The 24,999-nt window shown below is 44.2% G+C and overlaps 1 protein-coding gene across 2 annotated transcripts in view; it reads right to left on the minus strand.

The window, feature by feature from the left end:
• LOC119161687 (uncharacterized) overlaps positions 1-24,999 on the minus strand; it is a 117,821-nt gene that overhangs the window by 57,123 nt on the left and 35,699 nt on the right. For both annotated transcript variants that reach the window (XM_075880626.1, XM_075880625.1), the window contains exon 5: positions 11,146-11,365. In XM_075880626.1, the coding sequence (XP_075736741.1) occupies positions 11,146-11,365 (220 nt within the window). The remainder of the gene's footprint in view (positions 1-11,145; positions 11,366-24,999) is intronic.

Raw genomic sequence — 24,999 nt, forward strand, 5'->3', positions numbered from 1 at the left:
GTTTTCAAGCTCCTGGTGCATAATGGTTCGAACAAGAAGAGTAACAGAAGTGGCATCAGTGCTGCGTAAATAGAACGCTGAGGGCGTCATTGCTTCCAGTTTGCGGCAAACAATGCCTGCCAGGTCTACTGGCGGCGACAGATGTTGTGGTGCCGACTGGTCCTGGCAAGTGAATGTTACATTGGTCTTAGGATTCAGGCGAATGTTTGCTGAATGCGGCAAATTTTCATTTGCTCGAACTAACGCCACTTTTTGATGATCACGTCCACAGTGGAACAGCTCTTGCACATCAGGAGATTGAACGCATCGTTGGCAATCTCTTCCAGGACATGCCCAACCTTGTCACCTTCTGTCATGTCGCTTTCGGCCTTTCAGCGAAGGACCAGCATGTCTAGAATGTATGCGAGGTATGATTCCTTTGGGGATTGGGCACGGCCGGCCAATTCCTTTGTGGCGGCGATCTTACGACTGGCGGTTTTGCCAAACCTCTCTCGCATATTTTCTTTGCATGGGTCCCAGCTTTTGAGTTCTTCATTATTTTCATACCATACCTTGGCCGCGCCTCTCAAGTAAAACAGCACAGTTCAGTTGGCTAATGCCAACTAAACTGTGGGATCAAATCTGTTCGGCACACTCACTCGTTCGATCATGGCCAACCAATCGTCAACGTCGACGCCAATGCTCCAACAGAGTGTACCGGGATCCTTGAGCGGCGTGAAAACGTATGGTTGCGACGCCGTGTTCGTCGGATACGCTGACGTTGACGAGAAGAGCTCAAGATTCACCATAGCTGGAAAAGCTTGATGGTTAGCTAGCACCTCTCACTAATATGTTACGGGGTTGGTGATTTTTGTACAAGATGAATTTACAGAGGAAAAACAAAGGCAAGAGTCACAATGGCTGATTGGCACACTCGCGCCTGTCAGTCCCTTCTGCCCTTTCTTTTTCTTAACTTCATCTCGGGCCCCGCCATGGTGGTCTAGTGGCTAAGGTACTCGGCTGCCGACCCGTAGGTCGCAGATTTGAATCCCGGCTGTGGCGGCTGCATTTCCGATGGAGGTGGAAATGTTGCAGGCCCATGTGCTCAGATTTGGGCGCACGTTAAAGAACCCAAGGTGATCGAAATTTTCAGAGCCCTCCACTATGGCGTCTCTCATAATCATATGGCGGTTTCGGGGCGTTAAACCCCACATATCAATCAATTACTTCATCTCGGTTCAGAGCATACTGGCAGCCGTGCGGGCACGACTACTAATTCATGCGTTTATGCATTGCAGGCACTGACAGGGTATCTCACCCAGGCCTGATATCCCCACCGGATAGCAAGATACCACGCTCAGCTGGGCGCAGTCGCACTCCTGCCGTTTCATCTGCACGTGCCGCATCTACTCACCACCCCAGCCGGACGTGGCGTCTGCTTTCCCGTCAACTCAGCTTGTGGCGACCCCTTCATTCATAAATAGGGCCTCAACTGGACAGTCGGCGCTCAGAGCAGACTGGCAGCCGTCCGGGCACGACTGCTAATTCCTGCGTTTACGCATTGCAGGGGGGTTATGGGAGCTTGTTGTATCATCTCCTTGCTTTGAAAATGGCTGTCTGTCTACTCTGAGTGCCTACTTATTTGTGCAATGGCGCCCTACATGGGCATCCTTCTCTTGTTCTCGTGTATATAGTGCTGACTCTCTGTTTCACGGCCTGCCTTCATGGATGCCCTTGCTTTGCTCTCTAAAGCACTGGGGGCCAAAACGCCCAGTTCTATTAAAGAACTCGCAAAGGTGCTAATAGAAATGTTCAGCACCATCATGGCGGCCATGACAGAGGTCAAAGCTAGCGTTAGTAGTTTCGAGGAGTCTATGAAGTTTCATAGTCAGGGCTTTGACTAGTTCAGATCTGAGCTAAAGGCTGTCTGACAGGAGCTGAGCGAAGTTAAAAAGCGCAGTCTCGAAGACGAAAGGGAACGTCATCAACTTGTGAAGGAACTCAGAGACGCAAAGAAAGAAATTGTAGACCTGAAGCAGTACTCCAGGCGGACTAATCTAGAACTTAAAGGAGTGCTGTTAACTGAAAAGAAAGACCTCGGTCAAACACTATATAAGGTGGCCACTTGCCTGAGTGTTCCGCTTTCGCATTATGACGTGGATGTGGCGCATCCTGTCCCCACAAAAAGGGGCAGGCTGCCCACTATACCCGTCATATTCAACTCTCGAGCTACCCATGACAGGCTTCTGTTTGCCGCAAAAAAGAAGCGGCTGAATGCGTTCCTGCTGGGTTACCAAGTAGATAGCCCAGTATACGTGAATGCCCATTCGTGTCCCGAAAACAAAATTCTGCTCGGAAAAGCTATCCAGTGCAAACGGGAAAAGAACTGGAAATTTGCATGGGCTGCTAATGGCAAAATTCTAATGCGGAAGTCCGAGAACTCGAGAGTTGTACACATCACATTCGATGACGACCTGATGAAAATAGTATAAGTAGCAGTTTGCAACTACTGGTACTCCTCTAAGTAACATCATGCCACTCTCTGTAATCGCGCCTTACAACGTACCTAAAAAAAACAGCAATATCTCTGTCTTCTACACGAACATCCACAGTTTCAACAAGAATTTGAACTTGCTCCTCGCGTTCCTTTCTACGCATGCCCAACCTGTCGATGTTATAGCGTTGACAGAAACATGGCTAAAAAAGGGTGGAAATTGCAACATCAATGGGTACGCAATCATATCTAATCCACGAGATAGACGCATGCGTGGCGGCGGTGTGGCCGTCTTTGTAAAATCAGGACACTCGTTTTCGAAACTAGAATCCGTCACATGCAGCGTCGCAGATATTGAATTACTGTTCATCAACTTGGAGTGTTCTCTTATCATAGGAGTTATATACCATTCTCCGAACTCATCTTGCGTTTCTTTTCTAGATATGCTTGAAAAGGCGCTATTTACACTTGCGGCAAACTACAATATTGCCGTTGTCATTACGGGAGACTTCAATATCGATACGTGCAGTCTAGCGTCTTCTGAATCTAATTACGAGTTTTTGCTTGCTTCTTTCAATCTTCGAAACGTGATTTCTACCTCCACACGTTTACCTAGCGCCTCAGCGACGATCTTAGACCACGTGTTGACAAACACATCCACCCCCATCAATGCAACTGTGTATGACGAACCAATCTCTGATCACCTTCCTATTTGTATCTCGATTATAGACCTGTCCAAGACTCCACCTAAAAATCACCCTGTCATTAGAAAGATAGATTATACCCTATTAAGGAACGAACTTCTATCTCTCGTACCAAGCAGTCTGTACCATGATGATGTAAATACTGAGGTTGCCAATCTAATCGAAACTACAAGAACTGCTTTCAGTGACACTAGTAGTACCGTATTTTCTCACTCTTATAACGTCCAGTTCTGCCCTTGGATGACCCAAGACATCCTTGCTATCTTGAAGAAAAAACAGTGCTGGTACATTACTTGGAAACAGCATAAACATAATCATTATTACTTAGGGCAGTATAAAAGGTTACGGAATGAATTTGTGGCAATAATCCGCGTACGCAAAAAGAACTACTACTCCAGCTTGATTCAACGCGCGAATGGGGATACAAAAACAATATGTAAAATTATACAAGGTGTTGTAGGAAATTCTGGTGCGCATTGTATTCTCCTTTTAACAATAGACGATCAAACTGCTGAAAGATTCAATTCATACTTCACTAGTATTTGCCCGTCCTTGGTATCTATTCATCCTAACTCTAATTACGTGTGTTTAGCCAGCTCCATATCCAATACCGTCTTTACTCATGGCATAGAATTAGGAGAGCTGTTATCTACCATGAAAAAATTGTGTATTAACAAAACCGCCGGGAAGGATGGAATCACAGTCCATCTGATCAAGGATAATATAGACATGTTAAGCCCCATCTTGTGGAACATTTTCAATCATTCCCTAGCAACCTCCTCCTACCCTGATCCTCTAAAAGTCGCCAAAGTATTGCCCATATTTAAAGACGGTGATCGCTCTGACTCTTCGTGTTACCACCCGATATCAGTTCTCAGTATAATAAAACATCTTTGAAAAGCTACTTTCTTCTCAAATCAACAAATTTCTGGAAAAATATCAAATTTTATGTCCGCAACAGCATGGTTTCCGTCCGGGATATTCTACTTCCACTGCAGTTCAAACATTGACACAAAACGTCAACACAGCTTTAAATAGCCATAAACTAGTTTTTATTGTATTTCTTGACCTACAGAAGGCATTTGACACTATCTATCATAGCATCCATAAAACATATAATTAACTATAGCTTCAGAAATGAAAGCTTTGAATTATTTTCCCGCTACTTCACTCATGCTAGTAAAATTGTTTCTCTAGGTGGCATCACTTATTCGCAAAACCTATGAGCACAGGGGTCCCACAGGGATCTGTCCTAGGCCCTTTATTCATTATAATATATGTGAATGACCTACCACTGGTTGTTATATCTCCAGAGCTATTATTGTACGTGGATGATGCATCTTTAATAGTTACGAGAGAAAATATGCAAGAAATTGAAACAAAAACAAATGCTGAACTAGCAAATATATCACATTGGTTCAAGGCAAATAAACTTACCGTCAACGCGAAAAAAAATCTGTACATGATGATCCATTCCCGACATATGCCAATAAATATAGACAGCATTCAATCGAAGATGAATAATTATGCACTTGAACGCATCAATTCATTTAAATACCTAGGTGTAGTTATCGACAACTATTTCCTCTGGCATCCCGATATAAAATCAGTGTGCTCGAGGTTATCTTCGGGCTGTCATGCATTGTTGCAAGTGAAAAATTATCTCGACCTTGCAATATTACGGATCTTGTACCTTTCTCTAATCCACTGTCATCTGTCCTACTGCATTGATTCATGGGGTTGGACGTGCACTACATACCTGGAGCCTTTACAAAAACTACAGAAGCGCTCACTAAGAATAATAACGCACTCAAGCCACGATAATCCCAGCGCACCCCTGTTTAGTAAACTACAAATTTTACCAATGGACAGTTTGCATCAACAGACAACAGCCATTGCCATTAATAATATCATAAGGTATAACCGTCCTGTTCATTCGTCTATTCTTTGCTCCTCATCCCGCCCTTCGAGGAATACTGCTGCCGGTAATTTTAACCTTCCTCCCACGATCAACGTCTATGAAAAACGGCGTCTGCAGTTCGTCGGTACCAAAATCTGGAATAGACTGCCCCAGGATATAAAATCGGCTGTTAACTTTCCTCTCAAAATAAAAAAACACTTCCTTGCAATCCTTAATGTGTCTTTGTAACCCCCTTAATAGTAACAAAATCGTTCAATCCTTGTATATAAGTACCACTACGTCCAGTGAGAGTTTACTGCGTAGTTGTTATTACTCATTGCGTTTAATTTTTTGTGTATAAAATTACATGTTTCTGTTATCTTACTCAAGTTCGAGTATCTAAATATATATTTATGTACAATGCCTAACCTTCCTTACTATACCCGCAATGTTTAGCACCTTGTATCCTGGTTCAATGCCTTGTTCTATTGTTTTGCTACATGTGCTATTGTTGAGTTGTGCTATCGTTTTGATACAGTGCCATTTTGTATCGCATCATCGGACCCTATTCTAGCATTTGGCTATGGGTCCAAACAGTTTTTTTCTATCATTTTGGAATTGTAAATAAAGTGAAATGAAATGAAATATTGCGTTCAATGCTAACGCACGCAGGAGATCCTATACTTAAGGCAAGAAGGCGGTGCCTGTTGAAGCGAGAGCCTTCTACTTCGAATCTTTGTAGTCGTCAGCCTGCATTGTCAAACTTGTTTGTTGCCAAGTGGTGGTCGTATTTTATTTAGGTTTGAGTGCTGAGGATTCGCCAGTTGAATACTGACAATAAAGGAGCTGCGTTTGTTATATACGTAGTCGATTCAGGGTTCATAGGGCTTAGAAAAACTTCTTCACAAGGTTCGCTGATGTTGTCGTTAGACGCGCGGAGATGAAAACGCCATTCATTAAGGTGGAATTGGCCAAAATCCAAGCTTAGGCACGTAATAAGGGTGCGCAGGAATGCCTCTTTGTGGCATATGTCGAAAGAAAATGGTGTGTTTCGGGCCGTCAGATGTGAGAATGAACCAAATGCGGCATGGAGACGCAGCAATGGTGACTTCTAGTCTGTTCAACTTTGTGGCGCACTTGTGGTTTCCACAGTGCATATAGTGTTTCTATAACTATATAATGTCATAGGCACTTGCATTAGCGTGAGTGCGAACGCCTTTTCCTGTACTAAATGATCACCAAATGCCAGGCAGCGCGTTCTGTTATAGTGTTATTGCTGAGACGCGCACTAACGCTAACGTAAGCATCTTCCGATATACTAAAGCTCGCTATTGAGGCTCGTCACCCTCAGTATAAACTGCCGTAGCAAGACAGTATCGAGAGGTTCCCTACAGCGCGAGGAAAGCCTACAATCTGGTCCATAAGATATTCCCATACCCTCTAAAAAAAGTCGGTAAACAGTTCGCAGTAAACTTTTACTAGTAAGCAGCTAGTAAATGTTGTAACTTCTGCCGATATCAACTACAGAAGCTTTATCAGCGTTTTTAACTATGTACCTACTCAGCCACCTACGTTGCCAGATATTTTGTAGATACCACAGTATAATTCTCTATAATCGTGACACTCATGCAAAATTTAGGCTGTTTAAATTTATTGAATGCTTCCGGATTGTAGTTTTGTTGCTACGTGAAGCCACACATTTAGGTCTATAGAAGGACACACAATAATATGTAGAAAACAACAATTATTTTTAGTTGGTTGATATGCGTGGTTTAACATCCCAAAACAAGCCTATGATTATGAGAGACGCTATAGTAAAAGGCCACGGAAATTTTTGCCTCCTTGGGTTCATTAAGGTGCACCCAAATCTGAGCACACGGGCCTATAGTATTCGCGCTTTAATCAAAAATGCAGCCGCCACAGCCGGTATTCAATCTCGCGACCCGCGGGTCAGCAGCCGAGTATCTCAGCCACTAAACCACCGTGGTGGGCCTCAATTATTTTGCTAAATTGTGCGGCTGCTACTTAGCACACGGTGTGCAATCTCGAAATAGGGACATAAATAGCCTTCATTCTGCTACATGAGTAGAAATCGGCTATGTCGAAGAATTACTCTGCTGAATGTGCGTTTTCATGTGGGTTCTCGCTTGTGATCCGTTCGTATGAGTCACCCACTGATATGATCAATGCTCACATATTTATATGTGATCATATAAGTATGAAAATACGAAAAATTTCTTGAGTAGAATCTAGTGTGAGTATGATGTTACGATATGAGTAGGTGATCATTTTCCATCAGTATGTTGCTGTGATGCGCACTTACCATGGTTGTTACATGAAGTATAATAATGTACGAGGACAACGTCACTTTCTTTTTATGAAGTTTATACTTTTGTAATGAAATCATCTTGATATGGCAAAGCACAAGCACGTATATCTAAATAGGCGTAAGCTTGTATTTCACTATGTAGTCTACTTGGTGTATGGTTACTAAGTTGCTTGTGTTGTTACTAACAATTTAGTGTTGCACTAACCATTTGAGTCAGCGCTATTCACTGGCTAACTTGCATTTTACTACCTTCACTTAATACAAGGCCACTGAATTTTATGACAAGTGAATGGTTAGCATCCAGTTAGTGCATATGCCGAGTGTATCAGTGCGAATCCCCATGACACTGGAATTTTTGATACCCAGGACACCCAAATCAACTCTTGCTCGCAAAACTGACAACAGTTTAGGGTTGGCTTGCAACTGGATTGAATCAGTGGCCCCGAAACCATCTGACTGTCGTGAACGGCCTCAAAGGGAAGCAATGGTGCAGAGAGGGGACTCCGCGGCTGTATTAGCTATATCAGCAAAGCTAGTGACACACTGTAGAACTTAAGATGACGGAACGTACGTGCTGTGAAGGCAACAGCCACCGCTGAGATACCAGTGCTACTAAGTGTAAAGAGCACTGTTTTTTTTTCGCTCAAGTTAAAATAGTTATCTTATGCTGTTATTATAGTAATCAGAGTGTGTCATCGAGGAAACAGGCCACGACACCTCTTGAGCAGCATAAGGGAAACAGGACATCTTACACGTCAGTTAACGAGGAAGTCCACGACATCAAGTTATGCTTCTTGCTACATTGAACACTTATTTGTTTCCTCGCAGCCTCAAGTACTACAATGCCTCCTCCTTTATCCTATTAAATCTGTTGCCTGGTTGACTCCTTCAGTTCTATCGCTCTTCAGTGAGCCATTTCTGCCCAGATTAGCACATTGCTAGTGTTCTTCATTCGTAATTATTGTTGAAGGATTTCTATTTCAAAATTATATATTTACTTCCTCATAGGCTTTGTTATTTTTACCTACCTTTCATTTGGTCCCTCATGAAACCTATTGCTGATATTGAAAATACTCATCCACCCCGTCCTTGAATAAGCAATCATAGTCTGTAGCCCAGTTCATTTAAAAAAAAAATAATAAAAGTTACGCTTGCGTGGAAAGCGCAGCACAGTCACAGCGAATGATGCAAGGGCGGCATTTCTAGACCTTGTTGATTTCGAGGGGTTGATAAAACAAGTACACACTACGCCATAAATTATAATTTTGCTCAAGTTGGGAAGTACCCACTGCGTCATTATTCGCAATTCTTTGGAGAAGCGAGGTACCCGTTCTGTATTTCCAAGGAATCATTGGACCTTGTTGATGCGGAGACCGATCACGAAGAAGAATTATGGTTGAGTGGTTGTACCGGGTTGGGAACACTCAATCACTTGCTCGTTACGCAATTCACATTGGGCGATACCCGATTGTAATTGTACTCCTTCACCAAGCTACATTAGACATGTCAACGTGATTTCTTCCCGACATAAATCCTCTGTGGTGTCCTTGTGCGAAAGAGATTTGAGAAGAGGCATCACTCTGTGGAAGGATACTACGCTGCCGCAGAAAGTGCCCAGGTTCCAACCCCATTATATCCGAGATATTTGTTTTATTTTTTTTTGTCGTTTTCTTATTTTTCGCGATACCGGTTACGAACACCGAGAGTGGCAGATAGCTACGGCGCCAAGACCGGTCCTCATTGAGATCTCATGACACCTTCTGCTGTAAAATGATCATGATAAAAAGACGCCACAACCTCGCCTTCTCTTCTCCCACCGGTACTACTTGTAAGCGCCCAATCACCACGCGCCATTTGGAAACCGTTTCTAGAAAGACAGCGCTATGAACAGCCGCCACTCGACAAGCGCGCCAAAACAGCACGCACATCTCGATGAAAAGGCCCAGTGAGTAGCTGCAGAACATAAGCGGCAAAAACAGGACTACGGCACCGTTGTAGCTCAGACCACTGCCGCTCGTCAGGCAAGTTAATCCTGAACTCGACGCGACAGATGCGCAAGTGGAACGTCCGCATTGCCACACTAATTCAGTCGTGATGCGTAAAAAGGCAGCTGCAGCGCAACAACTCAATAGCGCCACAACTATTAAGGCTCTCCTGTGCCCAACTATACTACTGTAGCTCAACATAATAAAGAGTTTTAGTACTGCGTACGTACTTTACGTGGCAGTGTTCCGTACGTAAGGACGCCACTTTTTGCTCAGACCGCAACGCGCATCTATCGCGTTAAGTACGCGACCACTACGTACGCAGGCATGCGATGCCTGCGTGCGTGCGTACGAGGTGTCCGCACTTTGCGACAGCGCGAGACTTCGTTTCGCGATATGGCGGCATCAAAGGCGAGCACCGGCTGGCGGTACTTTTCCATCGGTCCATCGCGTATTATTTGCCACTACAGCGGCTGAAAATGTGCCCACAATCCAGCTGGCACACATCGATTGACTCAGAATGGTCTTCAACAACACGTAACAACACGCCCATCTACGGTGGTCCAGTAGATACGGTACTCGGTTTCTGACCCGCAGGTCACGGGATCGAATCTCGGCTGTGGCGGCTGCCTTTCCGATGGAGGCGGAGATGTTGTAGGTTGGTGTGCTCAAATTTGGGTGCACGTTAAAGAACCCCAGGTGGTCGAAATTTCCGGAGTCCTCCCCTATGGCATCCCTCATTACTATATCGAGGTTTTGGGACGTTAAACCGCACATATCAAACAAATCAACACGTAACTCTCTATTGATCTACCAGATAGCGCAACACTCTTCACGTTCGTTACCTATGCGGATACTACGGTGCACTTAGGTCATTTGACAAACAATGCCACGTAACGGAATGCGCTTGCAGGATGTGTTGGTAGCACCATCCCGCTGTACTAAAACTCTCTAATATATTCGTCATTGCACAACACTTCGCAGCACGTTGCGTTAAAACCACTTTATATTATAACACTGTTTTTGCAGTAGCAGTACCACCAATCGTAGCACCAATAACTATAGCAATAAAATAACAACAGCAGAAAGCAACCTATATAACACTTTTCCGCCTAGTTGGTTCTGTGTCTGCGCGGTTAACTTAATTCAGAAACAACAACAGAGCAGACGAGAATCACTGGGCCTTCGTGCTACGCACCTCTACATGTTTTTTTTTCAGTATTGTAGCTGCTCCATTAAAAAAAAATCTTCTCACCTTTCTAAGTTCACATTAACCAAAACATTAGCTTAAAATTCTTGGCCATCGCAAATAACCCTTCAACCTGTACTCGTTCTGGTAAGTTCAATAAACTTGCCCACACCCGGGCGCACACAACTATTTGTCCTTTTTTTTGCATTTGAGCCTAGAATTGACTTGTGGAAACATCGCTATTTTTCCTTCACTATAGAACGTTCGAAAATGTTCCGTAGAAACGTTTTTTTTTTGTCTACAGTCAAATCTTTCTGTAGTTTCATAACTTTTGGCATACATGGCACATATTCAGATGCATTGTGTAGAAAAGAGTGAGCAAACGTGAAAATATTGTCCAAATTCAATTTACTTTGTTTGACAAAAGCTGTATTCTTCATCCAGCATTGTGAACTGGCTCCTTTACTCTTCAAGGACTGGTTGAATTTTCTAAATAAGAAGCATTCTGTTGTTGCACTTATATTCTATGGAAACATGCAACTTTTTTCTTTCTAGCAGAACCAACCTGCAGTAGTCTAGATGTTTGCGAAGATATCCCAGACGAAACAGCCGTTCGCATAAAGCCGAGCCCAGCACCGTGGTGGCCATGTTCAAAGACATGCAGAGGGTTCGATGTGGAAACCTCTGTCCCACGTCTTCGTCATAGAATGGAAGCTTCAGCACAACTGGCAGATTCAATGAAGGCTCTCCACACAGGACCCGAGTTACCAGTCCCACGATCACTCCTGAGAACGCACAATGCAAATAAGGTGGAGTTGCTGAATCTTGTCATTACGACATACTTCGACGTACATTTACCGTACACTTTTTGCTCGACGTTTTTGCGTGTGCGTTTCAGTCAAACAAAGTCAACACTATGAAAAAAGAAGCATATTACTCCTGCATTTTAGCCAATATAGCATATCATCTATATCGCTTATACCATTGATTCATTTAATGATTGATTATTATGTGGAGTTTAACGTCCCAGAATCAACATTTAATTATAAAAGACGCCGTAGCGGTCGGCTCCAGAAGTTTCGACCACCTGGGGTTGCTAACATGCACCCAAATCTGAGCACACGGGCCTACAGCATTTCCGCCGCCATTGGAAATGCAGCCGCCGCAGCCGCAATTTGAGCCGAGTACCTTAGACACTAGACCACCGTGGCGGGGCTATCTCGCTTATGTGTTACAAAACAACATTTCATGCTGCCAGTTTCTGCATAACGTCAATAATTCTTTCCGCAAATTGCATTCCAATACGTTCATTCAGTGATCGAAACTCATGGTAAACTATAACACTATAAAAGCTTGTTCGGAGGGGTACGAGATGTCACACAACCCCTCCAGATAATATGCCATATAATTTGACATACTGACATTGTTAAGACAGATATTTGTGAATCGATGTGGGTACTTGCTAATTCATATGAAAGCAAAACATATAATAGCTTAGGCTTTATGTATCGAAATCACCACATGAAGCACGCTGTGGTGGAGAGCTACTGAAATCTTGAGCTGATGGTGTTTTACAACGTGCACTACAATCGCACAGTTATGGCCCTCTGCCAACTCGCCTCCGCGGAAATGCAATGGATCGAACACGCGACCTTCGGGTCAGCAGCCATTGTTCACCTCGGTTTGCATACCAACAATATGCGAACGGATGTCGTTCATTTTGCTTTGTTCATATTTCCAATACAGTGACGCTTATCTAAATATTCGCATGTGCATTCTTGATTCAAAATATGCACAGTAAGAACAGCGGATATAGCACTTTTACTGCACGCAAATATCACAAATTAGAACCAAAAGAAAATATTGTCAGAGAACGTATAGGGGATGTAATTAGAAGTAAATGTTATGCAAACACGAAGAAAGAAAGTGGACAAAAAGATAGCTTGCCACCGGTAGCGACCAAGTATGTGACCTTCGAATAGCGTGTCGGATGCTACAACACTGAGCTGCAGTGACTGTCTTCCGCCTGTGCACTTTATAGTGCATGTGTATGCTTTTAAAGGTAGGATGTTAGTCAGCGTCACCTACTGCAACTACGGCGAGTGTGGAACACTCTTCTTTTTCTGCTGACGTCACGTAGTGCGTGATTTTATTACGATCTGGCAGCTAACCAATAACCATTTGCACACTTCCTGAATGGGAAAAAATCACATTTAACAAAATGTCCAAACTCGCAAAAGATCAGTGCAGCTTCACTTTAAGGCGAAATTACCCGGAAAAGGAGTAACGGAACCCTAAAGCACGCGCGATGAACGGATAGACCATTCAGCAGTAACCACAGAGGGATGCGTGTCGCGTGCAAACCACATAGTCTCGAAAGAGATTAACCACGCGGGGGATGCGGGCCGTGCACAAAGTGCTGCCGAAGAAATTAGCTGTCTCCTCTATTCGCTCAGCCTTCCCCCTTATTTTGCTGGTGACGGTTGACGTTACGTCACCAGCAAAATGCTCCGAGAGCTTGACCATTGTGCATACGTTTGGATGACTGTGCGCTGCTGCGTTTACGTTTCGTCACACCCAGGTGTCGACACGTCACCATGCCGCGCTGAATAACTCTGGCTAAGTCAAGATGGTTACGACCAACTCACGACACCACCAATCGGGAATAAAGGCCAACGTGGCGGCCGAGAAGACAGCAGCCCTAACGGATACATTATTTCAGTCTGACTCAGGGGATCGAAATGCTTCTTTGACGATGTGTGACATCACGGTGAAATTATTTGCATGTCCTATTACAAACGTATGTTTCTATCTCACCTTGCACGTATTTGTCATACCCATACATATTCATCCTCTGTCACGTGTTTGAGAGAGAAGTAAACGTTTATTTACGAAACAGTGCCCCGAGAAATGCCGGGTGCCACACTGAGGTGGGAGGGCTTATTGTCCAGGAACCCTATGGCTTCTACTGCCCTCTTGGCTCTGGCGACGAGTTGTTGTTGGTCTTCCAGTTCCTCGAGGGTGAGCTTCGCCTCCCACGTTTCGGTCAAGTCTTCGTTCGTCGTTCCTGCTTCAATATCAGCCGTGTGTTGTTGGAGATTACGTCTGGCAATACACTGGCATGAAAGAAGCAAGTATGCCAGGGTGTCCCGTATTCTGTAGAACGGGCATATAGAGCTATATCTCGTTGGGTAGAGACGGTGCATTAGGGCCCCGAGTGTGTATGTGTTGCTTTGAAAGTGTCTCAGCATCACGCTTTCCTCTTTTGTCTGTTTTGGGTGTGGTAGAGGGTATACTCGTCGATCAAGCCCGTAATGCAGGAGTAACGACGAATAGGTGTTTTGAACAACCTCCGTCTCTTCAACGTCTGGTCGGATGTCCGGTGGGCAGGGGGTGGCGCAGCTGACGTGCTCGCGGGCAGGGGCGTGGTTTGTCACGTGTGAATAACTATTTTTACAAACTTATTGTGCAGTTGTGGGCACACAGGGTGCAGAAGGCTATGACTGTGTGCGCTGGCATCTGCATGCCCAGTCATCTATCGCTTTCGCCGAAGCAGCTTCAGAAGGACTGCAAGATATCCCTATTGCAAGAACAGCGTGATGCCAGTACGTTTTTTGGCGCTGGTACACGCTGGAGACACTGGTACACGCTTGCAATCCCTGGCACTTCACTGGGCGCACTGGGAAAAAGCTGTGTCGAACCTCTGCCTGAAACGCTGTGATGCTGGTGCGCACTGCGAAGCGCTGGAAGTGCTGGAATTTTCACTGGCCAACGCTGGTGAATACTGGAGCACGCACTGTTTCTACCAGCGCCGCGTGCACCTAATTGTTGCGTGTGCCGTGGTATGTTTCGGTGTCGTTGAATATAAAACGCTTGTTATGACGGCACGGAGAGATGCTACCCTAACAAATACCGAGTATACGTAATTTTTGCGGGGCACGTACGTATCGCAGCAATTATAATGCACCTTTTTCGCATATGCCCCCGCGTCAAATTCGCATCATCTGTGTATAGCTGTAACGATTCCAAGTTGCAGTGTTTGTAAGCCTGGAGCTGCACGCCACTCCTAACAGAAACAGGGAATTGTTTTTGCCGCAAAGTTGACGACACGGAAATGAGCTCTCTCGATCGCTTCGCAAGGTTTCCCAGTGGAGGCGAGAAAAAAGCTGTCGTTCGATTCCGCCGCACCGCATAAATGTATGCCTGGCCATGATTATTCTTCTACTTACTTCAGGTAAGAGTTGGAAATGTTCCGAAGCTCAAATGCAGAATCTTCAACCGTCCCAACTTACCGCGTCGAGAGTGGTCTTTTTTACCCAGTGCCCGGCCCAGCGAACATCAAGCCTGTCATGCAGGCCGCGTTGGTATATATGTTACCGGCGCTTCTTGCTTCGTGTAAACACAACTTCAAAGTGTGAGAATAGCTGTAGAGTATAGTTTAGATATGCATGAACCTAAATCAACTATTTCTGTTTATGTCGATGTTCGCACAAGAAGCGCTGATGATCGAACGTCGCGCTTTCAGCTACGCAAGGTGTCACCGAAAGCTGCCGGCCGCAGCCGGTACTTTTCCAACTGATACGTAACAACACGCAATTTTCAGCTTGTAATTTGGTACGCCTTCATCAACTGGCTCCCTGGCATACGTTTTCAGCGGATTACATTTGTATTTCTATGCGTGTTTTTTTTATTTGTTGGTATTAATATAATTGTATATATCTGTACACTGGCACGCCCGCTCTACACTGCCAGCGGAGGCCAGGAAAACGGCTGTCGCTTGACATCGCCACTTAGTAAATGTGTTTCTGACATTTATTGACCTTCAACTTACTTCAGGTACAGTTTAGGTAACAGTTAGAAATGTTGCAAAGCTGAAATGCAGAAACTCCAAGCATCGCAACTCGGCTGCTTCGAGAGCAGCCTTACCCAGTGCCCCGTCCCAGCGAGGCCTATCGTGCCGGCCGCGTCGGTGTACCTGCTGTCGGCGCTTTTTGCTTTAAGTAGGCACAACTTTAAGGTGTAAGAACGACTGTAAAGTTCAATTTAGACAACCCTGAGCCTAAATCGGCCATTTATCTGCTTGTGTGGTGCCCGCACAAAAAGCAGTGGTGATCAATGTGTCGGTGTAGGCAACGTAGGCTGTTAGCGAAAGCTTCCTTCTGAGCGCAGGAGCCGGAATTTCTCTTACTCGTATGTAAGAACACGCAATTTTTTTCGAGTTGGTCATTTAGTACGCGTTAGTGAACTAACATACTGACATAATTTTTGAGTGGATTGCATTAGTCATTTTTTCGATGGTTTCTTAGCTGAAGGTATCGATATAATATGTGATCCGGCACGCAGAATGTGTACTGCTACATCGTCGCTTGTGCGAATGAAAAATACTCAATATTCACTCGTGTGCGCGGATATCTACCGAACAAGACATTTAAATCATCTGTACATGCTGAACAGTAGCAAGTGCGAGAACCGACTATCAAAGCAAAAAAACTATCGGCAGCAACAGCTGACATTCTGTGGCTACTCTTCCAGTCAATTTGAGATTTTTCAGAGCTAAGATGCGGATGCTTCAAAAAACTTTGCGCTCTTGCTAATATCCGTATGTCGTTCAGTTGCCGGAAGCCGTTTGTCACTGTCTATTTAAGACGCAATTGTTATTAGGAAAGAAATATTGTGTCAGTTTTGACTGTGCGACTGATAAACATGAAGTTGAACGGTGCGTTCTTCGGGTAAATAGTCATTTTACGACCCCACGTTTAATTTCTGGCGTGGCGTAGTGGGTAACGTACTCGGTTCAAGATCAAGAGGTGGCGAAATCAAATCCTCTCCATTGGCGTTTTACTTTTTTATGTTCATTTTTTTATTTTCAATATGAATGCGCGCGACTTTACTTATATATATTTGTTCATTTATAGCGAGTAGGCACCCCCATTTTACGTCTGCGAAGCCGTTTTGCACAGAGTACAGGGACGCTGCCGCTCGTCCCAGTACCTGCGCTGGGAGGTGCTGGTACCGGCGTCATATGGGCCCATAATCAGGCATGGAGCTGTACGCTGGCACCCAGTGGCACTGGTTTTTGCAATAGGGATGTGAAAGTAAACTTCTTTGCATGTCATATTTTACACGTATGTTTTTATATAAACTTGCACGTACTTGTGATATGCTTGCATCCTCATCTTCTGTCACGTGTGGCTAACTATTTTCACTATCTTGTTGTACAGCCGTGGGCACAGAGCATGCAGATGACTGTGTGTGCTGGCGTATGCAATGCCTGTCATCTATCGTTTCCGTCGGAGGAGCTTCACAAAGACTGTACAAGATGTGACAACGAGGCTGAATTTGAGCGTTTCACCACAAATTCTCCCATGGAATGGAGAAATGTCATGTGTATACAGAAAAATAAAAGATTTGAATGTCTCAGTTTTGTCTTTCGTTGTTGTAGTGACTGCGAAAGCAGTGACGCACAGGTGGCTAAATAATTTTTCGCGTGTTCTTTTTCGCGTCATTTGTTTGTCACACTGCAGAAAAACAGGCGAAAAAAGTATTAGGCCTTGCGGAGAGTAAATGTAAAAACAATATTGGAACTTTGAATAAAAAGTTTGTTAGATTGAAGTATTTTAGTGGACCAACCGTTCGTCCAGGGAGGTGCAACTGTGAGGACTAATTGTTTCCCGATAAGGTGTAAATGTGTGAACTAACAGTTACCCGCCAAGGTGTAAATGTGGGAAGTAAATGTCAGTCCCTCGAGCTTGTCCATTCGGACTAACTGTTAGATTCATTCCCGTTAGTCCATCAAAGAAATAATGTTTGTGACAGCCTAATTAGTCCCTAAAAGGACGAACACACCTTTTTAAAACCCTTTGTCTTAGAGTGTTCCAGTAGAGATGGGTTTAAAAAGTGTAATAATCGTATATTATTCATATTAGATCATCAGCCTGACACATTGTTCATTCATGATAAAGCAACAAAAAATGCTATGACTGTTAGGTAAACAACATTGCTGCAACTGATGCATATAATGTTGAGAATGATGCGACTGACTGGGCGCACAAGCTTAACTGTTCCTCACACTCACTACAAAGATACTGAGTTCAAATATTCACATGAACAATTTATTGCAGACTGGCGCATGAAGAGAACAGGGTGGAAGTATGGATGACGTAAACTACAAGAAACATCACATCACATCACATCACTTTATTACCTTAAAGACCCCCATGTAGGGGGTATTACATAAAGGGTGGGTTACAGGTAAATGTACACAGGTTTTCAAATGGAAATGTGCGCGGTGACCTTTTCTTTAAATGTTGATGGACACGTGATGGCTGGAACGTCACAGGGAAGGCCATTCCAGTCCAATGCTACACGGGGGGAAAAAGAGGCAGAACAAGTAGTAGTGCGAGCATGTGGACGGGCAATTTGAAACGCGTGGGCAGAGCGGTGAGATATGCGCGTCGGTGGGACGATGTAGGGTGCTTGATTAAGAGGGCTGTGAAAGAACTTGTGTAGCAAACAAAGGCTGGTAATGCGGCGGCGCACTGAAAGATTCGAAAGACCAGTTTCACGTTTAAGGGATGATATGTTTTTGTTATATGAATATGAAGAATGTATAAACCTAGTGGGGCGGTTTTGCACAGACTCTAATTTATTTATCAAGTATACCTGGTGCGGGCTCCATACGGGTGCTGCATATTCGAGTTTAGTTCGGATTAAAGATTTATAGGCGAGAACTTTGATGTCAGGTGGGGCATGATGCAAATGACGCTTCAAAAAACCCAGAGTTCAGTTCGCTGATGATATGACGTTCGTGATATGCGTCCGCCATGAAAGATCACTGGATAAGGTGACGCCTAGGTATTTATAGGATTTATATTGTTCATTAGTAGAGTTAGCTATTACGTAAGAAAAATGCAAGGGATTATGCTGGCGTTGAAAAGAAACGAGTTTGCATTTAAAGGGGTTAAGCTCCATCAACCACCGGTCGCACCATTGCTTTACACGATGAAGGTCATTTTGAAGCGCAGTTTGATCAGAGGGGTTAGTAATTTTGCGGTATAGAACACAATCGTCGGGAAACATGCGGATATGAGAAGATACATGCATGGGTAAATTGTTAATATATATTAAGAACAGAAGGGGTCCGAGGACGGAACCTTGGGGGACTCCCGATGTTACCGGGAGGGAGCTAGAATGTTTATTTCTAATATCGACAAACTGGGAACGGTTAGCAAGAAATTCTGAAATCCATGCAAGAATTTTGGGGTGCAGATTCAACTGGGAGAGTTTTAGTAACAGGCGTTTGTGTGGTACCTTATCAAAAGCTTTAGCGAAGTCTAGAAAGATTGCATCAGTCTGGAAGTTACGGTCAAGATTAGCGTGCAAATCATGAGTAAATATAGCTAGTTGTGTTTCACAAGATAAAGATTTACGAAATCCATGCTGGGAAGAATGAAAGAAATTGTTAGCGTCCAGAAAGTTTATTATGTGAGTGTATATGACGTGTTCCATGATTCTGCATGAGACGCTGGTTAGTGAAATGGGGCGTTAATTTAGGGGTGACTGTTTGTTACCTGATTTGTGGACCGGAATGACCTTTCCCACTTTCCAGTCTTCTGGCAGCATTCCTGTTTTAAGCGACAGTGAAAACAGCATCGACAAATACACTGCAATAATTTGTTTAGTGTTTTTTAACAGTTTAGAGTTAATGTTGTCAACGCCAGCCGATGATGAAAGTTTAAGTCTGTCGATAAGGGACGAAATTCCAGCAATACAAAATTCCACTGGTGTTATTATCGGTAACGTCGTAGTAGGTGGCGAGGGAAGTGGCGAATCGGCTTCTTTTGTGAACACAGAGCAGAACGCGATGTTAAAAACGTCGGCACAATCACCGTCGCTAACTTCCTCACCATATTGGTCATAAGCGTTATTTCGCGCGGCGGTTGCGGGTTTATAACTTCCCAGAACTTTCTAGGGTTATTTGTTAAAATTTTAGGTAAGTCAGTGCGATAAAACGTCTGTTTTGCACTTCGAATTGCAGCATAATATGCGTCTTCTGCAGCATAGTACTTCTCCCATGCGCACGCAGTACCATTACGTTTCGCAGTACGAAAGAGACGTTTCTTTTTATTTTCCTGCCTTATTAAAAGTTTCAAAAACCATGGTTTATTTTGATTAGCAGGTAAGTTCATCTTTGGGATATATGTATTAGTTAACTCGAAAATTTTGTCCCTAAAGACTAACCAGTTACTGTTAAGAGATCTGGAATCAAAACTGGATTCAAACTCAGGCAGGAAATCTCGCAGTTCATTAGTGATTGCTTCATAGTCACCTTTGTTGTACATATGAATTGTTTTGCTGGAAATGTGGCGTGTTTTAGGGATGAAGTTTAATGTAGTATGAATGACTTTATGATCACTGATTTCACGTAGGTAGGAGATAGATTCTAAGCTTTCGGGGCTGTTTGTTAGTATAAGATCTAAAATGTTCGAAGATTCACTAGTTACACAAGTTGGTTCCGACACCAGTTGCGTAAGGTTAAAGTTCAGACAAACATCGACAAATTCTCTTGCTTCGGCATTTTCTGTAATTAGTTGTGTTTCGTTTATCCAGTCAATATTCGGGAAATTAAAGTCGCCATAGAGGAGGATATGTGCGGATGGGTGTTTATTAGTAAGCGTAGACAGCACTTCATTCAGTTCGCGGGCAAAATTTGGATCAGAGCGAGGGGGCCTGTAGCATACGCCAAGTAATACTGTTTCGGGTGGGGCACGTCCCAATACCCATAATATTTCAAGTTGTGAAGGAATGTTGATAAGGGAGCAAGATAGCTCTTTTCTAGTGGCGATGAGTACTCCCCCACCACGTGAGTTCTTACGGTCATGACGAAGAAGAATAAAGTGCGGCAAGTCAGCCAGAACCTCTGTATCCGAAATGTCGTCAGTAAGCCACGTTTCGGTCAATAAAAGTATACTACTGCCAGATGATTTTAATAGATTAGACAGGGGCACGCGCTTAGGAAGAAAACTGCGGATATTAGTATAAACTACCGAAAGCGAAAGCTTAGCTTTAGTGCTTGTACGTGGCTGTTGGCGCGCTTACCGTCGGCGTACTGATCCCTATGTTTTTTCTTTGACAATTCCTGCTTCGTGGTCGTAAATGTATCGCTTAGAGCCGAGGTGCAAAGTTGGAAGCGCAGTGAAAAAGGCACGGATTTGCTCCTAGCGAAAGCAACGAGCTCTTTTCGGGCTATTCTAACAGGGTGTGTGAAATCTTCGCCAATGCTAAAGTAAGTACCTTTTAGTTTTGGGCCATTTGAAAGGATAGATTCTTTAGTTTTGAAAGACGAAAATTTCACTATTATAGGCCGTTTGTTGTTATTGCTATGCCGCCCTAGGCGGTGTGCACGCTCTATGTCTTTCGGTTCGAGATTTTGGCAGTGAGTTGAAGTCCTTCAAGGCAGTGCTAGATTATTATTTCTTCTGACTGAGTGTATGTTTCCTTATGATTAGTGTCAGGGAGATTGTATAATATTAGATTGTCACGCCGGGAACAATTCTCGATGACATCGAGACGCCCGTCTATGTCGTAAACACGGTGCGTTAGCTCGGTGGTATTAGTATTTATTTCATTTACTTCCGCTCGAAAGGTTAGAAGATTTTGGCAGTCATTTTCCAAGTCAGCAATACAATTTCCAAGATCGGTGATAGTCTGGTTTGTGGTGGCTATCTGGGATTTAAGACACTGCATCTCAGATAATATTGCCGACTGGCCCTGCGACAACTTTTCAGCTCAGCGAGTATGTGTGACCCGGGGTTCGTCTCTACATCTCCCGATAGCAAGAACAATGCACGTACGACATTAACACATTCGGTAACAAGCAAGCAGCAGCTCTGTGGGCTCGGCACCTGCACCAAACAGTAGTTACTTGATTTTTTAGTAGACGTGGGATACGAACTACCAACCTGCATGATCAGAAGGAACGGATTAGTGGCCTGTGTGGTGGCACAGCCGCGAAGCCCACAGTGCGCGCTAGATGGTGCCTGCTTTATAGGCTGCGCAGGGTGATGTTGTCGACGGCGATAGGGTGGCTGGATTTATCTCGACGATCCACGGAAAGAGGGGTGGCGCTGCCGAAGATCCGGAAGCATGGGTGCCAGGGAGGGGGCAAACAAAATGTTCGCCTTCGTTGGTAGCAGGTAGGCGGCTTCCCTGGGTGGCAGACGATACAGCCAGCAAGGCAGGCAGTAGCAGGTCGGCGATAATGCGGGCAAATACCTGCATGATCAGGAGGAACGGGTTAGCGGCCTGTGTGGTGCCACAGCCGCGAAGCCCACAGTGCGCGCTGGATGGTGGCTGCTGCTTTATAGGCTGCGCAGGGGATGTTGTCGACGGCGATAGGGTGGCTGGATTTATCTCGACGATCCAGGAAGGAGGGGTGGCGCTGCCGAAGATCCGGAAGCATGGGTGCCACGGAGAGGGAAAACAGAATGTTCGCCTTCGTTGGTAGAGGTAGGCGGCTTCCCGGGGTGGCAGACGATACAGCCAGAAAGGCAGGCAGTAGCAGGTCGGCGATAATGCGGGCAAAAACCTGCATGATCAGGAGGAACGGGTTAGCGGCCTGTGTGGTGGCACAGCCGCGAAGCCCACAGTGCGCGCTGGATGGTGGCTGCTGCTTTATAGGCTGCGCAGGGGATGTTGTCGACGGCGATAGGGTGGCCGGATTTATCTCGACGATCCACGGAAGGAGGAGTGGCGCTGCCGAAGATCCGGAAGCATGGGTGCCAGGGAGGGGGCAAACAAAATGTTCGCCTTCGTTGGTAGCAGGTAGGCGGCTTCCCGGGGTGGCAGACGATACAGTCAGCAAGGCAGGCAGTAGCAGGTCGGCGATAATGCGGGCAAAAACCTGCATGATCAGGAGGAACGGGTTAGCGGCATGTGTGGTGGCACAGCCGCGAAGCCCACCCTTATCATCACATCATTACGTAACTTTAATATGCCATGAATATGCATTCAACTAGGTATATAAAGTAGTTGCCATTGTAAGAATGCGTCACTTAGCGGTGCATGGATCATATGTGAATATATCAGCACACACATATTACACTGTGACTACCTTGCATATCCACAAAGCAACTAAAACATTAGAATTGTGGATGGGGAGAAGAAAACCGATACCATCCCTAGTTCATATATGAAGTATTTGTTAGCAAACACAAGCCTTTTAAACGTATGAATAGCCTCCTGGAATTGGGTGCTCTCGTGGTCGTTTTGTTAACTTGATCTGCGCAGATAATCATATGGCATGACCATGAGAGCATGACTATGACAATTTTCGTATGGCATGACCACATTGGTCAAATCATTGACTGGTAGTGAGATGAAAATAATCTTATGCATATCATGTATACCATAAGTTTCCTAAGACGCAATCGGTGCTCCCATGGCAGCTAATAACTTTATATATACCATGATTGGGTTAGCATGCGCACATGGATAGTGTGAAAGACTAGTCACAACAAGAATATGACAACAAGGGTGTTATATACGTTCTGATTTACATGACATGGACTTTGCTATCACGGCGCCTTTTCATTCACTTTTATATACTAAAGCATAAATCATAAGAAACGGGCTTACAGCAAACGTAAATGACAGGTCGTGACATGAGCGTCCTGACATACTATGTACAGCCATTTACACATAAAAATCATCATGCTAATTCGGTCCACACCGTCTAGTGGCAAGTGCGATGCCAGAGAAAGCAGTCTCCCGTTGAGAGAAATGCTCTCTACAGTTGACAGTTGGCCACTGAACGCCGCTAACAGTGCATAGACCGTATTACTTATCGGCCAACTGTGTGTGGTAGTTTATATGACGTGGATTTGGTTCCCTCCCGGCCATTACAAGAACTTGATTTATACCAGAATTAGAATATAATGACATAGGTATGTGACAAACGTATTTGACGTAGTCGCACACAATATCGACGTGTGCGGTATGTGCGTTCCAGTTTTCACAACCACGCCTTCGTTCTCTAGCGGCCATTTCATTAACTTTCTTCCTGATGGGCGCTGTATTCTAGTCAAATGCCAGCTTTCAGATTTTGCGCGCCTTCTTTATGAATAAAAGAAACTGAGCATGTTATTGTTGTAAGTAGGGCAGTTAGGTGCCTTTTAAAACATGACAAAATACATCCCACTGACACTTTGATATTTGGTTGAGTACTCATGAAGTCACAAATATATTTGTAGCTGAATAATTATATCTGAATAAAAAAATTTCTAGAAGTGGCTGCTTACGTGTACTAAGAACAGTATGCACCAGATTCCCAGGATGTAGCGCCGTTGCTCTCCTTCAAAAGTATGCTACACGATGGCCTGGACAGCCTATATACCAGAATTCGTATGCCATGAGATAATCATGGGTCAGTAATAATGACGTGTCGTAATATGTAAACAGTTTAAAAAGGTTTAAACTGGCCGTAGAATAAATATAAATTCGGGAACACATACACACACAAGCTAGAAACCATGAACCATGAACCTACTAGTCCAACAACATGCCTTGCTTTATAAAAATAATTGAGCGCGCTTACGTCATGATGTAAAACCCGGCCTTGGATCTCCACTCGCTGTTCATTATCTTGATTCGTACATAAATATATGTCCCGTGAAATGAGACAATGATCAATATGAATGGCATGCATATCATAAAAATTGGGCGTTTGTACATATACCTCGATATGCCCGTATATTTTTACAGACCTGGTAAACTTGGTGGTTTTAAGAAATTGATGTATATCGAAAGTCGTATCTCTTCAAACTCGAAATCAACGCACGACGAACACAAATGACATGTCGTAACACAGAAATAGTGACATACCGAGATGCAAATCCCAAGTACTGTGATACGAACTTGATTTACCGGTGACCCATTCCTTCACCAGATATATACCAAATTTGGTGAAATGATCGTATTACAAACCTAGAGTTGATGTCGCAACATGTAAATGGCGACGTGTGCACGTGACATTGCACATAGTATTAATTTTTTCCCGTGCGCGTTTCAGGGACTTTATATAATGAAGAAATTTCCTTTCGATCAAATGAGCGATTCATAAAAATAAATGTTATATTAGATTAGAGTTGTCAAGCGTGCATCTACGTTGTATTTTCCATATTATGAATTGGGTTCTGCCGTGGCCGTTATCTTAACTTGATTTATTGATATGTGGGGTTTAACGTCCAAAAACTACCAAATGATTATGAGAGACGCAGTTGTGGAGGGCTCCGAAAATTTCGACCACTTGGTTTTTTTTAACGTGGACCCAAATCTGACCATACGTGCCTACAACAGTTCCGCCTCCATCAGACATGCAGCCGCCACAGCCGGGATTCGATCCCGCGACGTGCGGGTCAGC

The sequence above is a fragment of the Rhipicephalus microplus genome, chromosome X, assembly GCF_043290135.1.
Source record: "Rhipicephalus microplus isolate Deutch F79 chromosome X, USDA_Rmic, whole genome shotgun sequence".
Taxonomy (NCBI): domain Eukaryota; kingdom Metazoa; phylum Arthropoda; class Arachnida; order Ixodida; family Ixodidae; genus Rhipicephalus; species Rhipicephalus microplus.